Source organism: Oncorhynchus mykiss, chromosome 4, assembly GCF_013265735.2.
Source record: "Oncorhynchus mykiss isolate Arlee chromosome 4, USDA_OmykA_1.1, whole genome shotgun sequence".
NCBI lineage: Eukaryota > Metazoa > Chordata > Actinopteri > Salmoniformes > Salmonidae > Oncorhynchus > Oncorhynchus mykiss.
In genome coordinates this window covers 29,103,856-29,120,950 of record NC_048568.1, presented here as the reverse complement: position 1 = coordinate 29,120,950, position 17,095 = coordinate 29,103,856, and the positions used below count along the sequence as shown (strand labels likewise).

The following is a 17,095-nucleotide window of genomic DNA, read 5'->3' as shown; positions in this document are numbered from 1 at the left end:
CCAAGTGCAAAAAGTTCCTTCAGCGCTCACAACAAGCAACCTCTGACAAAAGTGAAAATGATGAATCAGACACCTTATCGACAGCTCATAGTCCTCCTGGATTCAGATGCTTTTTGTTTTACTCAATGGAGGAACGTTGTCAGAGAAATACTGATGAATGTCTTGCTCGAGCTGTGTATGCAACTGGTTCACCTCTGATGCTCAAAGGCAATGTGTATTGGAAGAGATTTCTGAATTTTCTCCGCCCAGCATACACCCCTCCAACCAGATATGCTTTATCTACTCATTTGCTGGATGCAGAGTTCAAGTGAATGTCAAGCAAATCATAGAGAAAGCAGACTGTATTGCAATAATCTCTGATGGGTGGTCGAATGTTCGTGGGCAAGGAATAATGAACTACATAATCTCCACCCCTCAACCAGTATTCTACAAGAGCACAGACACAATGGACAACAGACACACCGGTCTCTACATTGCAGATGAGCTGAAGGCAGTCATCAATGACCTTGGACCACAGAATGTATTTGCACTGGTGACAGACAATGTGAACATGAAGGCTGCTTGGTCTAAAGTGGAGGAGTCCTACCCTCACATCACACCCATTGGCTGTGCTGCTCATGCATTGAATCTGCTCCTCAAGGACATCATGGCACTGAAAACAATGGACACACTCTACAAGAGAGCCAAGAAAATAGTTAGGTATGTGAAGGGTCATCAAGTTATAGCAGCAATCTACCTCACCAAGCAAAGTGAGAAGAATAAGAGCACCACATTGAAGCTGCCCAGCAACACCCGTTGGGGTGGTGTTGTCATCATGTTTGACAGTCTCCTGGAGGGGAAGGAGTCTCTCCAAGATATGGCCATATCACAGTCTGCCGATATGGACAGCCCCATCAAGAGGATAATCCTGGATGATGTATTTTGGGAGAGAGTGGTGGGCAGCCTGAAACTCCTGAAAGCTATAGCAGTAGCCATTGTACGGATTGAGAGAGACAATGCCGTCCTGTCTGATGTTCAGACTCTGCTTGCAGATGTAAGAGAATAAATACGTACTACCCACTTCCCTGTTGCTCCATGCAGAGGAAACTGCAGTTCTGAAATACATCAAAAAGCATGAAGACTTCTGCCTGAAGCCCATACACGCCGCAGTGTACATGTTGGACCCCAAGTATGCTGGCAAGAGCATCCTGTCTGGTGCAGAGATCAACAAGGCCTTTGGTGTCATCACTACCGTGTCTCGCCACCTTGGCCTGGATGAGGGCAAGGTTCTTGGCAGTCTGGCGAAGTACACTTCCATTTGGGATAGAGATGCAATATGGCAGTCGTGCCAACATATCTCATCAGCCACCTGGTTTAAGGGACTCTGTGGAACTGAGGCTCTTCCCCCTGTTGCCTCCATCATCCTCTAAATCCCACCAACATCAGCCGCCTCAGAGTGCAACTGGTTTGGTAACACACACACCAACGCACGCAACAGGCTGACCAGTACAAGGGTTGAAAAATTGGTGGCCATTCAGGCAAATCTGAGGCTTTTAGAGCTTGACAATGAGCCATCCTCAACAAGGTTGGAAAGTGACAGTGAAGATGAGGCCTCAGAGTCTGATGTTCATGAGGTGGACATTGAGGAGGTCCAGGGAGAAGACATGGAAGCCTGAGAGGAAGACGACCAAAGCTTTAGTTTCCAGACTATCATTTTACAGATGTGATGTGATGGATCATTGGGGATCCTTCCATATTCCGTTTATTTTGTTGTTCAGTGAAATCATCCCATGTGAAGAGTCAACTCATTTAATAACTAAATTGTTTTTAAAATTTATATTGGAAGGATTTAATCATTTGCAATTATGTCTACTTATGATAAGATAAAATGTTTATGTTTCTGTCTCCATATGATATGGTAAGTATATCCAATGCAAAAAACATCTACATTTAAATGAATATTAATTTGTATATTTTTTTGTTAATTCCCATATATTCCCGTTAATTCCCACAGAAAGTTTCCACCTCCGAACTTTCCCCAAAATGTTGCAACCCTAGTCTCCAAACTCAAGTGTTTATGAGTGAGTAATATAGAGTTCAGTGACACACATCTGTAGACCAATAGGGGTTCTCTCACACACACACACACACACACACGCACGCACGCACACACACACACACACACACTGCCTCTGCTGCCCCTAACCTACAATTCTGAAGAGAAAGTACAACTGTGTATTTGCAAGGGAGTGTGTGTGGCGAGTGTGTGTGTGTGTGTGTCTGTCAGTGTGTCTCCTCACCTCCAAAGCCTTCGGGTACGTAGGTCTTAAGTACTATGTTACAGAAAACGGTGGGTAAAGACAGAGGCTTGTTCCCTTCGTTGCGTAAAGAGATGTGTCTGTATCCTGCCTGTAGACCCTCCAATGGTAGAATCCTCTGACCTATCAACTTATTATTGTCATCATACACAGCTAGACGCAGCACAGCCAGGTCTGGCAGAATCACCTGTGAGAGAGAGAGGGAGGGAGGGATAGAGAGAGAAAAAGGAAAGAGAGTTAAGATTCATTCCCTTTTCACTAGAATGAGTCAGGTTGTAAGGTAGAACATGTTATCACAGAGCAGTGATGACAGTAGCATATACCCAGCAGTGATGACAGTGGCATATACCCAGCAGTGATGATGATAGCATATACCCAGCAGTGATGATAATAGCATATACCCAGCAGTGATGACAGTAGCATATACCCAGCAGTGATGATAATAGCATATACCCAGCAGTGGTGACAGTAGCATATACCCAGCAGTGATGATGATAGCATATACCCAGCAGTGATGACAGTAGCATATACCCAGCAGTGATGATGATAGCATATACCCAGCAGTGATGACAGTAGCATATACCCAGCAGTGATGATAATAGCATATACCCAGCAGTGATGATGATAGCATATACCCAGCAGTGATGACAGTAGCATATACCCAGCAGTGATGATAATAGCATATACCCAGCAGTGATGACAGTAGCATATACCCAGCAATGATGATGATAGCATATACCCAGCAGTGATGACAGTAGCATATGCCCAGCAGTGATGACAGTAGCATATACCCAGCAGTGATGATAATAGCATATACCCAGCAGTGATGACAGTAGCATATACCCAGCAGTGATGATAATAGCATATACCCAGCAGTGATGACAGTAGCATATACCCAGCAGTGATGATAATAGCATATACCCAGCAGTGATGACAGTGGCATATACCCAGCAGTGATGATGATAGCATATACCCAGCAGTGATGATGATATCATATACACAGCAGTGATGACAGTAGCATATACCCAGCAGTGATGATAATAGCATATACCCAGCAGTGATGACAGTAGCATATACCCAGCAGTGATGACAGGAGCATATACCCAGCAGTGATGACAGTAGCATATACCCAGCAGTGATGACAGTAGCATATACCCAGCAGTGATGACAGTAGCATATACCCAGCAGTGATTATAATTAGCATATACCCAGAAGTAATGACAGTAGCATATACACAGCAGTGATGACAGTAGCATATACCCAGCAGTGATTATAATTAGCATATACCCAGAAGTAATGACAGTAGCATATACCCAGCAGTGATGACAGTAGCATATACCCAGCAGTGATGACAGTGGCATATACCCAGCAGTGATGACAGTAGCATATACCCAGCAGTGATTATAATTAGCATATACCCAGCAGTGATGACAGTAGCATATACCCAGCAGTGATGATGATAGCATATACCCAGCAGTGATGACAGTAGCATATACCCAGCAGTGATGATGATAGCATATACCCAGCAGTGATGACAGTAGCATATACCCAGCAGTGATGATAATAGTATATACCCAGCAGTGATGACAGTAGCATATTCCCAGCAGTGATGACAGTAGCATATACCCAGCAGTGATGACAGTAGCATATACCCAGCAGTGATGATAATAGCATATACCCAGCAGTGATGACAGTAGCATATTCCCAGCAGTGATGACAGTAGCATATACCCAGCAGTGATGATAATAGTATATACCCAGCAGTGATGACAGTAGCATATACACAGCAGTGATGATAATAGCATATACACCGCAGTGATGACAGTAGCATATACTCAGCAGTGATGACAGTAGCATATACCCAGCAGTGATGATAATAGCATATACCCAGCAGTGATGACAGTAGCATATACCCAGCAGTGATGACAGTAGCATATACCCAGCAGTGATGACAGACGAATATACCCCGCAGTGATGATAATAGCATATGCCCAGCAGTGATGACAGTAGCATATACCCAGCAGTGATGACAGTAGCATATACCCAGCAGTGATGATAATAGCATATACCCAGCAGTGATGACAGTGGCATATACCCAGCAGTGATGATAATAGCATATACCCAGCAGTGATGACAGTGGCATATACCCAGCAGTGATGATAATAGCATATACCCAGCAGTGATGACAGTAGCATATACCCAGCAGTGATGATAATATCATATACCCAGCAGTGATGACAGTAGCATATACCCAGCAGTGATGACAGTAGCATATACCCAGCAGTGATGATAATAGCATATACCCAGCAGTGATGACAGTAGCATATACCCAGCAGTGATGATAATAGCATATACCCAGCAGTGATGACAGTAGCATATACCCAGCAGTGATGATAATAGACTGTAGCTAGGCTCTCCACTATCTGTTTCGAACATTAGCCCATATACAAGGCCATTACAGAAGCATTAACTCATCAGCAAGCACACATTCACATCTAGGGAGAGGAGCTTTGTGTGTGTGTGTGCAATACGTATGTTTGTGTGTCCAGGGAATGGTGTGTGTGTGTGTGTGTGTGTGTGTGCGATGGAAGTCCAGACAGCTGTGTATGCATGCATGTCTAAATGTGTGAATGTCTGTGTATAAGTGCAACTTGCAACTCTGCAAGTCTTTTGCCAACACAGCGTGGCAGTCTGTGTGTGTGTCCAGCAGCACAGTGTGAGATGGCCCTCCTGATGTCAGTGTGTGTGTGTGTGTGTGTGTGTGTGTGTGTGTGTCCAGCAGCTCTGAGGCAGCAGCCTGTGACTGATGATGTGTGTTGGAGCTGGAGTCACACACACACACACCCCCCCTCCCCACACAAACACAGTCTCTGCCCCACATCCCTCCTTCTCTTTCCATTCTCTCTCCCCCATCTCCTCTTTTTCTATTTGTTCTAAAGGTCCTTCCCCCTCTCCACTTCTCTCCTTTTATTTTCTACCTTTCTACTCTTCCCCTCTCCTTTATTCTCCCTTGGTTTCTTCACTATCTCCAGATATTGTACTCTTTCTCTCTGGTTCTATCCTTCAACCTAATTATTTTTTTCTCTTCCTCTCATCCCCATTCTGTCTCGAATCTTCTCTTCCTCTATTTGCTCTCTTTTTTCTCTCTCTCATGCTATACATCTGTTATCCCCTTTCTCTCTTCCCTCCATGCCTTCTCCCCCTGTCCTCTCCGCTCTTCCCTCCATGCCTTCCCCCCTCTCCTCTCCGCTCTTCCCTCCATGCCGTCTCCCCCTCTCCTCTCCGCTCTTCCCTCCATGCCTTCTCCCCCTCTCCTCTCCGCTCTTCCCTCCATGCCTTCTCCCCCTCTCCTCTCCGCTCTTCCCTCCATGCCTTCTCCCCCTCTCCACTCCGCTCTTCCCTCCATGCCGTCTCCCCCTCTCCTCTCCGCTCTTCCCTCCATGCCTTCTCCCCCTCTCCTCTCCGCTCTTCCCTCCATGCCTTCTCCCCCTCTCCTCTCCACTCTTCCCTCCATGCTGTCTCCCCCGCTCCTCTCCGCTCTTCCCTCCATGCTTTCTCCCCCTCTCCTCTCCGCTCTTCCCTCCATGCCTTCTCCCCCTCTCCTCTCCACTTTTCCCTCCATGCTGTCTCCCCCGCTCCTCTCCGCTCTTCCCTCCATGCTTTCTCCCCCTCTCCTCTCCACTCTTCCCTCCATGCCGTCTCCCCCTCTCCTCTCCGCTCTTCCCTCCATGCCTTCTCCCCCTCTCCTCTCCGCTCTTCCCTCCATGCCTTCTCCCCCTCTCCTCTCCGCTCTTCCCTCCATGCCTTCTCACCCTCTCCACTCCGCTCTTCCCTCCATGCCTTCTCCCCCTCTCCTCTCCGCTCTTCCCTCCATGCCGTCTCCCCCTCTCCTCTCCTCTCTTTCTCTGCAGACACACTGAGTAGTTCTAAGTACCACAGGGACATCCATTCCCTCCCAATCCCCTCCAACTCACCCCTCCCTCCCTTTGCTACTCCCTAAGCTGTTAAACTCCAATACCTACCAGTAAACAACTAATGCAGCATGGTATGAACTGTTCCATTTCCCTTCCATTCTTTTCTATTCCATTTCCTATACCTTTCTAGTGTTCTCCTCTCCTACATTTTCTTCTCCTGTCTTCTTCTCTACATTCAGCCATTTCTCCAGTCTCTCCCGCTCTTCCATTCCTCTCTCCTACTCCCTTATCCTCCTATTCCCTTCCTATCATATACTATCCCATCCCTCTCTCCTCCTCCCTCCCATCTACATCTATCTCCTCCTTCCATCCCTCCCTCTCTCCTCTCCTCTGTACCTTCCTGAAGACGAAAGGTTCTTCGTTGTAGGCGGGGTTCAGGCCGTTGTTCATCACCATGCGGGTGCGGAACTCTTTGCGGATGGTATCCGTGGGCAACCCATACATGTCCACCTCTACGTAGGTCCCAATCTTCTTATCAGACAGGAACTGACCAGAAAACACCTGAGAACATACACATCCAGTCAAACAACAATTAAATACAATATAACACAACTTTTTTGAAAATGGCCAAATGATTGGACATCGTTTTTTGTAATATGGTCACATCACTGACATGGATTTTTAGCTAGCGGTGGCTAAAGTTATCTGAAATTTGTAATGGCTGTTTAAAGAAAACTGGACCACAAATGTACATTTTGTCCTGGCCTATAGACTACTTTCAGGGTGAGGAACCATCTAACATTAAGTTGTAAAATAGTAAACTTCACACAAGTGAGCTTCAGGTTTCCCATCTTCTCAGCGCATGTACAGTTGAAGACGGAAGTTTACATACACCTTAGCCAAATACATTTCAAATCATTTTTACACAATTCCTGACATTTAATCAGAGTAAAAAAATCACTGTCTTAGGACAGTTAGGATCACCACTTTATTGAAAGAATGTGAAATGTCAGAATAATAGTAGAGAGAAGGATTTATATCAGCTTTTATTTCTTTCATCACATTCCCAGTGGGTCATAAGTTTACATACACTCAATTAGTATTCGGTAGCATTGCATTTAAATTGTTTAACTTGGTTCAAATGTTTCGGGTAGCCTTCCATAAGCTTCCCACAATAAGTTGGGTGAATTTCTGGCCCATTCCGCCTGACAGAGCTGGTGTAACTGAGTCAGGTTTGTAGGCCTCCTTGCTCGCACACGCCTTTTCAGTTCTGCCCACAAATGTTCTATAGGATTGAGGTCAGGACTTTGTGATGGCCACTCCAATACCTTGACTTTGTTGTCCTTAAGCCATTGTGCCACAACTTTGGAAGTATGCTTGGGGTCATTGTCCATTTTGAAGCTTAAATATATCCATATAATTTTCCATCCTCATGATGCCATCTATTTTGTGAAGTGCACCAGTCCCTCCTGCAACAAAGCACCCCACAACATGATGCTGCCACCCCCGTGCTTCACGGTTGGGATGGTGTTCTTCGGCTTGCAGGCCCCCTTTTTCCTCCAAACGATGGTCATTATGGCCAAACAGTAATATTTCGATTTCATCAGACCAGAGGACATTTCTCCAAAAAGTACCATCTTTGTCCCCATGTGCAGTTGCAAACCGTAGTCAGGTTTTTTTATGGCGTGTTTGGACCAGTTACTTCTTCTTTGCTGAGCGGCCTTTCAGGTTATGTCGATATGGGACTTGTTTTACTGTGGATATAGATACTTTTGTACCTGTTTCCTCCAACATGTTCACAAGGTCCTTTGCTGTTGTTCTGGGATTGATTTGCACTTTTCTCACCAAAGTACGTTCATCTCTAGGAGACAGAACTTGTCTCCTTCCTGAGTGGTATGACGGCTGTGTGGTCCCATGGTGTTTATACTTGTGTACTATTGTTTGTACAGATGAACGTGGTACCTTCAGGTGTTTGGAAATTGCTCCCAAGGATGAACCAGACTTGCGGAGGTCTACAAAAACATTTTTGAGGTCTTGGCTGATTTCTTTTGATTTTCCCATGATGTCAAGCAAAGAGGCACTACGTTTGAAGGTAGGCTTTGAAATACATCCACAGGTACACCTCCAATTGACTCAAATTATGTCAATTAGCCTATCAGAAGCTTCTAAAGCCATGACAGCGTTTTCTGGAATTTCCCAAGCTGTTTAAAGGCACAGTCAACTTAGTGTATGTAAACTTCTGACCCACTGGAATTGTGATACAGTGAGTTATAAGTGAAATAATCTGTCTGTAAACAATTGTTAGAAAAGTGACTTGTGTCATGCACAAAGTAGATGTCCTAACCGACTTGCCAAAACTATAGTTTGTTAACAAGAAATTTGTGGAGTGGTTGAACAATGAGTTTTAATGACTCCAACCTAAGTGTATGTAAACTTCTGACTTCAACTGTATTGCTTTTCTCTCTTGGTTTCTTATTAATACGGTGATCATATGCAGATACACTACAGTAAACCCCATCTACCTCCATCTCCCTCTCTGTGCTGTGAACTTTGAACTCCTGACCTCGTACCTGTACACTGCAGGTAGCAGCAATAACCCCGTCCACAGGTGTCTCTGAGAAGGGGTCAAACATCCTGTCTGAGCGACGCATGAAGTCTGGCTTCAACAGATACCTGGGAAGAGAAAGAAGGGACGGTGGCCCAGTAGGGCCCCCCCAAAAAAATATAACTATGTTTAAAGGGGGAATCTGCAGTTTTGGACTTATACATTAATGATATTTACCCATTGATTTTTGAAGGATATCATTTATAAATGCCTCATGAGCTTAGTTCAACTGACATACTCCATCAGAACCCAAAATATAAGCTTGTTTTACTCCAATGTTTGTAAACAAAGTACATTTGAACAAACCCTGTATAGCCTCAAAACATGGTTAAAACTATCATTTTCATATCATGGATGGTCAGTCCTTGCATCCACAGCTGTGTCTGTGAATTTGAGAGTGGTTATATTTCTCCCCATCCCTCAGCTTTGTACCGAAACAGGGGTGGGGAGTTTGTTTTGTTATTGTTTCTACTGCTGTTTGCCGCTCTAAACACGTTCTGTAATGTGCTAGTATAGTGTTTATACATGTGTTATACAGTGTTTTCAGCTCTTTTAACAATTACATCTAAATAGTGTTGTAGAGATGGTGCATAACTATTTTCCATATCAAGATAAATGGATTGGTGGTTGTATCAATTAGTACAAAAAGCATAATTAGTGCTAGATCATTTATATTCCTGCTCACACTGTTACAGTAAATTAGCCTGAATCCAAATGATGATGACAATGATTGTGATTCTACCCTGTGTGTGTGTGTGTGTGCCAGCTGAGTTAGGACGGGAGACGCATTAGGAGAGACTGAGTTAGGACGGGAGACGCATTAGGAGAGACCTGTGTGTGTGTGTGTGTGTGTGCCAGCTGAGTTAGGACGGGAGACGCATTAGGAGAGACCTGTGTGTGTGCCAGCTGAGTTAGGACGGGAGACGCATTAGGAGAGACCTGTGTGTGTGTGTGTGTGTGCCAGCTGAGTTAGGACGGGAGATGCATTAGGAGAGACCTGTGTGTGTGTGTGTGTGTGTGTGTGTGTGTGTGTGTGTGTGTGCCAGCTGAGTTAGGACAGGAGATGCATTAGGAGAGACCTGTGTGTGTGCCAGCTGAGTTAGGATGGGAGACGCATTAGGAGAGACCTGTGTGTGTGCCAGCTGGGATAGGTCAGGAGATGCATTAGGAGAGACCTGTGTGTGTGCCAGCTGGGATAAGACGGGAGATGCATTAGGAGAGACCTGTGTGTGTGTGTGTGTGTGCGTGCCAGCTGAGTTAGGACAGGAGACGCATTAGGAGAGACCCATGTGTGTGTGTGTGTGTGTGTGGCATTAGTTAAGGGTGAAAGTCACATTAGAAGTGCATTAGGAGAGACCTGGCTGTGTGTGTGTGTGTGTGTGTGTGTGTGTGAGACATTAGTTAAGGGTGAAAGTCACATTAGAAGAGCATTAGGAAAGACCTGGGTATGTGTGTGTGTGTGTGTGTGTGTGTGTGACATTAGTCAAGGGTGAAAGTCACATTAGAAGAGCATTAGGACGTAGGGGTGTTACTGTCATTACTGATCTCCTCCCATATGAACTATCTGACTTTAGTAGTGAAAGCCCCAGGACAGAGGAAGAGGGGGGGAGAAAGGAGAGATAGGGGAGACAGAGAGAGAAAGGAGAGAGATAGCGCATGATAGCGGGAGAGAGAGATGATAAAAGGAGGGGAGCCCCATCAATGAGATAGTGGCAGAGTGAGCCCGCTGGCAACCACTTATGAGATGTGAAACGCTTTAATTGTTGAGCTTTCGGAAAGGAAGGGGCAGATAAAGGGATCTAAGGAGGGTGGGGGATGGAGAGAGGAGCAGTAGCACTAACCCACAGGATCCGTTGTACTCATACTTTCCCTGGTTCAACTGCATGGCCAGATCTGAGACAAGAGAGAGTCCGTATAGGTGTTATTACAATGGAAATCATAGACACACACACAGTCACATGCACACACACACTCTTCTTGAAGCATACACACACATTATGCTAACAGACATAGACATACACACACAGATGACATTTTTCTGGTTGATTAAATTAATTTGTGACATGTTGATTTCTTCAAAAATTCAAGAGTCACATTCTGCAGTGTTGTTGTGCTCAACCCAGAGGGAGAGAAGAGAAAAGGGGGGAATCATCCACCTTACTTACATCTTCTCCTCTCCTCCATCTCTCTCTCTTTCCCCCGACCCTCACCCCCTCCAGCCCTACACATGCCCACTCACAGGGAGCCAACCCCATCATGTTCCAACCCCATCACCCTCAGACATGGGGCAGCATCTGCCGACTACAGGGTTCACAGTGTGTGTGTGTGACAGATGAAGAGAGCGAGAGAGAGCCACTGTTACAACATAATATGACATTTGAAATGCCTTTATCCTTTTGGAAATTATGTGAGTGTAATGTTTACTGTTGAGTTTTTTATTGTTTATTTCACTTTTGTTTATTATCTATTTCACTTGCTTTGGTAATGTAAACACATGTTTCCCATGCCGATAAGGCTCCTTAAATTGAAATTGACAGGAAGAGTGAGAGAGAGCGATAGAGAGAAAGAAAGAAAGAAAGGAAGAGAGAGAGAGAGACAGGAAGAGAGAGATAGAAACACAGAGAGAGAGAGTGTCTGTGAGAGCATGTGTCCTGTAGAGGGTAACATGACTCATAGTGAATAGGAAGCAAATAATAAGTACAGTCTGCATGTGTGTCGCATGTGAATCTATTAGTGTATGTGTGTCGCATGTGAATCTATTAGTGTATGTGTGTCGCATGTGAATCTATTAGTGTATGTGTGTCGCATGTGAATCTATTAGTGTATGTGTGTCGCATGTGAATCTATTAGTGTATGTGTGTCGCATGTGAATCTATTAGTGTATGTGTGTCGCATGTGAATCTATTAGTGTATGTGTGTCGCATGTGAATCTATTAGTGTATGTGTGTGTCGCATGTGAATCTATTAGTGTATGTGTGTCGCATGTGAATCTATTAGTGTGTGTGTGTGTGTGTGTGTGTGTGTGTGTCGCATGTGAATCCATCCATATGTGTGTGTGGTGTGTGTCACATGTGAATCTATTAGTGTGTGTGTGTGGTGTGTGCCACATGTGAATCTATCCATATGTGTGTGTGGTGTGTGTCGCATGTGAATCTATTAGTGTGTGTGTGTGGTGTGTGCCACATGTGAATCTATCCATATGTGTGTGTGGTGTGTGTCACATGTGAATCTATTAGTGTGTGTGTGTGGTGTGTCGCATGAGAATCTATCCATGTGTGTGTGGTGTGTGTCGCATGTGAATCTTTCCATGTGTGTGTGTGTGTGTGTGTGTCGCATGTGAATCTATAATTGCACGTGTGCGTGTGTTCAATCCCTCAACCCTCAGACGGGAGAGTTACAGAGAAACAGTGGTATAGTGCTACGTGAGGTGTGTGTGTCATGTGAATCTATGTATGAGTCTGTATGTGCAGTTTGATTAACATGTTCCAGTACAGTACAGTACCTGGGGTCTGGTAGTTAAGGGAGACCATCTGGCAGCCTGCGTTCCAGAAGATCTGAGGCATGTAATTACTGGAGTCCACCCTGCCTCCTTTAGGATAGATCCGACTCATCTGACGCTTGTTGTAGCTGGACGCCAACATTCAGGACTTAACACAGGGACAGAGGGAGGGAAAGAGTGTGTGTGTGCGCTTGTTCGTGTGTACATACATGTGGAAGTTGTGTGTGTCTATGCTTGCATGTGTGTGTGTATGTAGGTATGATGTTTGATCAGTAGGATAACATGGTACAGCACCTGAGGTCTGGAAGTTGAAACAGTGGTGTGTTTGTCTGTGTTTGTGTAGCGAGTCGAACAGGCCGCAGACCTATTTTTAGAAGGGAACAGCTTGTGTCCTGCATTCCCACTGGAATGTGTGTGTGTTCCCCATTCCAAAGGCACATCGGTCTCTCCCAGAGGACCTAGGGCAGTTTTCCACAGATGCATACTGTAAACAAACAACATCTAGTATCCAGCAGAGTCTAGCCCTATCATGGGCTCATATCTGGGTGACCTAAAACTGCAAAGTTACAACTGTTGCAACTAGGTAAATTCTGGTCCAGGGGGCGTGCTTTTTATCCACGCCAAACTTGGTGCAAAACGGCGCCTACTAGAAAACTAGCAACATTCAGAGTTCAATTGTTCCTTTTTGAGAAGTAGAGGCGCATGAGAGAAGGAAGAGCGCAAGAGACAGAATCACCATTAGAGGTCAACCGATTAATCGGTATGGCCGATTAATTAGGGCCGATTTCAAGTTTTCATAACAATCGGAAATCGGTATTTGTGGGCGCCGATTTGCCGTTTTAATTTTTTTTTTATACCTTTATTTAATCTTTATTTAACTAGGCAAGTCAGTTAAGAACAAGTTCTTATTTTCAATGACGGCCTAGGAACGGTGGGTTTACTGCCTTGTTCAGGGGCAGAACGACAGATTTTCACCTTGTCAGCTCGGGGGAACCAATCTTGCAACCTTACAGTTAACTCATCCAACGCAATAACGACCTGCATCTCTCTCGTTGCACTCCACAAGGAGACTGCCTGTTACGCGAATGCAGTAAGCCATGGTAAGTTGCTAGCTAGCATTAAACGTATCTTATAAAAAACAATCAATCATAATCACTAGTTAACTACACATGGTTGATGATATTACTAGATATTATCTAGCGTGTCCTACGTTGCATATAATCTGACTGAGCATACAAGCATACAAGTATCTAAGTATCTGACTGAGCGGTGGTAGGCAGAAGCAGGCGCGTAAACATTCATTCAAACAGCACTTTCGTGCGTTTTGCGAGCAGCTCTTCGTTGTGCATCAAGCATTGCGCTGTTTATGACTTCAAGCCTATCAACTCCCGAGATGAGGCTGGTGTAACCGAAGTGAAATCGCTAGCTAGTTAGAGCGCGCTAATAGCGTTTCAAACGTCACTCGCTCTGAGCCCTCTAGTAGTTGTTCCCCTTGCTCTGCATGGGTAACGCTGCTTCGAGGGTGGCTGTTGTCGTTGTGTTGCTGGTTCGAGCCCAGGGAGGAGCGAGGAGAGGGACTGAAGCTATACTGTTACACTGGCAATACTAAAGTGCCTATAAGAACATCCAATAGTCAAAGGTATATGAAATACAAATGGTATAGAGAGAAATAGTCCTATAAATACTATATTAACTACAGCCTAAAACTTCTTACCTGGGAATATTGAAGACTCATATTAAAAGGAACCACCAGCTTTCATATGTTCTCATGTTCTGAGCAAGGAACTTAAACGTTAGCTTTCTTACATGGCACATATTGCACTTTTACTTTCTTCTCCAACACTTTTTGTATTTACATTATTTAAACCAAATTGAGCATGTTTCATTATTTACTTGAGGCTAAATTGATTTTATTGATGTATTATATTAAGTTAAAATAAGTGTTCATTCAGTATTGTTGTAATTGTCATTATTACAAATAAATAAATAAAAATCGTCCGATTAATCGGTATCGGCTTTTTTGGGCCTCCAATAATCAGTATCGGTGTTGAAAAATCATAATCGGTCGACCTCTAATCACCACCAAAACATTGCCACCAATACCTTTTTGGTATTTTCCCAAATCTGAATATAAAGTTGCATTAAACTATGTAGCTTTTTAGTGAGTGATTGCAGTCAGCATGACTGACCAGATGAATAGCATCGACTTCATGGATAGTTGCATTGTTTTTGGAGGTAAGTCATCTGTGAATTACAGTACCAGTTGAGATAGTTTGGGATGAGTTGGACCGCAGAGTGAAGCAAAAGCAGCCAATAAGTGCTCAGCATATGTGGGAACTCCTTCAAGACTGTTGAAAAAGCATTCAAGGTGAAGCTGGTTGAGAGAATGCCAAGTGTGCAACGCTTTCATCAAGGCACAGGGTGGCTACTTTGAAGAATCTCAAATATAAATATATTTTGAATTGTTTACTACTTTTTTTGGTTACAACATGCACATAGTATTGATGTCTTTACTATTATTCTACAATGTATAAACTAGTAAATAATAAAGAAAAACCCTTGAATGAGTAGGTGTGTCCAAACTTTTGCTACAGTTGAAGTCGGAAGTTTACATACACCTTAGCCAAATACATTTAAAATCAGTTTTTCACAATTCCTGACATTTAATCAGAGTAAAAAAATCCCTGTTTTAGGTCAGTTAGAAACACCACTTAATTTTAAGAATGTGAAATGTCAGAATAATAGTAGAGAGAATTATTTATTTCAGCACATTCCCAGTGGGTTAGAAGTTTACATACACTCAATTAGTATTTGGTAGCATTGCATTTAAATTGTTTAACTTGGGTCAAACGTTTTGGGTAGCCTTCCACAAGCTTCCCACAATAAGTTGGGTGAATTTTGGCCCATTCCTCCTGACAGAGCTGGTGTAACTGAGTCAGGTTTGTAGGCCTCCTTGCTTGCACACACTTTTTCCGTTCTGCCCACAAATGTTCTATAGGATTGAGGTCAGGGCTTTGTGATGGCCACTCCAATACCTTGACTTTGTTGTCCTTAAGCCATTTTGCCACAACTTTGGAATTATGCTTGGGGTCATTGTCCATTTGAAAGACCCATTTGCGACCAAGTTTTAACTTCCTGACTGATGTCTTGAGATGTTGCTTCAATATATCCACATAATTTTCCTACCTCATGATGCCATCTATTTTGTGAAGTGCACCAGTCCCTACTGCAGCAAAGCACCCCCACAACATGATGCTGCCACCCCGTGCTTCACGGTTGGGATGGTGTTCTTCGGCTTGCAAGCCTCCCCCTTTTTCCTCAAAACATAACGATGGTCATTATGGCCAAACAGTTCTATTTCTGTTTCATCAGACCAGAGGACATTTCTACAAAAAGTACAATCTTTGTCCCCATGTGCAGTTGCAAACTGTAGTCTGTTTTTTATGGTGGTTTTGGAGCAGTGGCTTCTTTTTGCTGAGTGACCTTTCGGGTTATGTTGATATAGGACTCATTTTACCGCATTTTGGTCTTCCGATCCATCTCGCCTCTCCTCTTCAGATGAAGAGGAGGACGATCGTGACATATACAGTGCCTTGCGAAAGTATTCGGCCCCTTGAACTTTGCGACCTTTTGCCACATTTCAGGCTTCAAACATAAAGATATAAAACTGTATTCTTTTTTGAAGAATCGACAAAAAGTGGGACACAATCATGAAGTGGAACGACATTTATTGGATATTTCAAACTTTTTTAACAAATAAAAAACTGAAAAATTGGGCGTGCAAAATTATTCAGCCCCCTTAAGTTAATACTTTGTAGCGCCACCTTTTGCTGCGATTACAGCTGTAAGTCGCTTGGGGTATGTCTCTATCAGTTTTGCACATCGAGAGACTGACATTTTTTCCCATTCCTCCTTGCAAAACAGCTCGAGCTCAGTGAGGTTGGATGGAGAGCATTTGTGAACAGCAGTTTTCAGTTCTTTCCACAGATTCTCGATTGGATTCAGGTCTGGACTTTGACTTGGCCATTCTAACACCTGGATATGTTTATTTTTGAACCATTCCATTGCAGATTTTGCTTTATGTTTTGGATCATTGTCTTGTTGGAAGACAAATCTCCGTCCCAGTCTCAGGTCTTTTGCAGACTCCATCAGGTTTTCTTCCAGAATGGTCCCGTATTTGGCTCCATCCATCTTCCCATCAATTTTAACCATCTTCCCTGTCCCTGCTGAAGAAAAGCAGGCCCAAACCATGATGCTGCCACCACCATGTTTGACAATGGGGATGGTGTGTTCAGGGTGATGAGCTGTGTTGCTTTTACGCCAAACATAACGTTTTGCATTGTTGCCAAAAAGTTCAATTTTGGTTTCATCTGACCAGAGCACCTTCTTCCACATGTTTGGTGTGTCTCCCAGGTGGCTTGTGGCAAACTTTAAACAACACTTTTTATGGATATCTTTAAGAAATGGCTTTCTTCTTGCCACTCTTCCATAAAGGCCAGATTTGTGCAATATACAACTGATTGTTGTCCTATGGACAGAGTCTCCCACCTCAGCTGTAGATCTCTGCAGTTCATCCAGAGTGATCATGGGCCTCTTGGCTGCATCTCTGATCAGTCTTCTCCTTGTATGAGCTGAAAGTTTAGAGGGACGGCCAGGTCTTGGTAGATTTGCAGTGGTCTGATACTCCTTCTATTTCAATATTATCGCTTGCACAGTGCTCCTTGGGATGTTTAAAGCTTGGGAAATCTTTTTGTATCCAAATCCGGCTTTAAACTTCTTCA

At 44.0% G+C, this 17,095-nt stretch overlaps 1 protein-coding gene across 3 annotated transcripts in view; it reads right to left on the bottom strand.

The window, feature by feature from the left end:
- The window catches only part of LOC110522448 (1-phosphatidylinositol 4,5-bisphosphate phosphodiesterase beta-4), a 182,055-nt gene that overhangs the window by 19,188 nt on the left and 145,772 nt on the right, over positions 1 to 17,095 (bottom strand). For all 3 annotated transcript variants that reach the window (XM_036976061.1, XM_036976062.1, XM_036976063.1), the window contains 5 exons: positions 12,318 to 12,442; positions 10,657 to 10,708; positions 8,781 to 8,883; positions 6,607 to 6,771; positions 2,280 to 2,484 (listed from right to left, as the gene is read on the bottom strand). In XM_036976061.1, the coding sequence (XP_036831956.1) occupies positions 2,280 to 2,484; positions 6,607 to 6,771; positions 8,781 to 8,883; positions 10,657 to 10,708; positions 12,318 to 12,442 (650 nt within the window). The remainder of the gene's footprint in view (positions 1 to 2,279; positions 2,485 to 6,606; positions 6,772 to 8,780; positions 8,884 to 10,656; positions 10,709 to 12,317; positions 12,443 to 17,095) is intronic.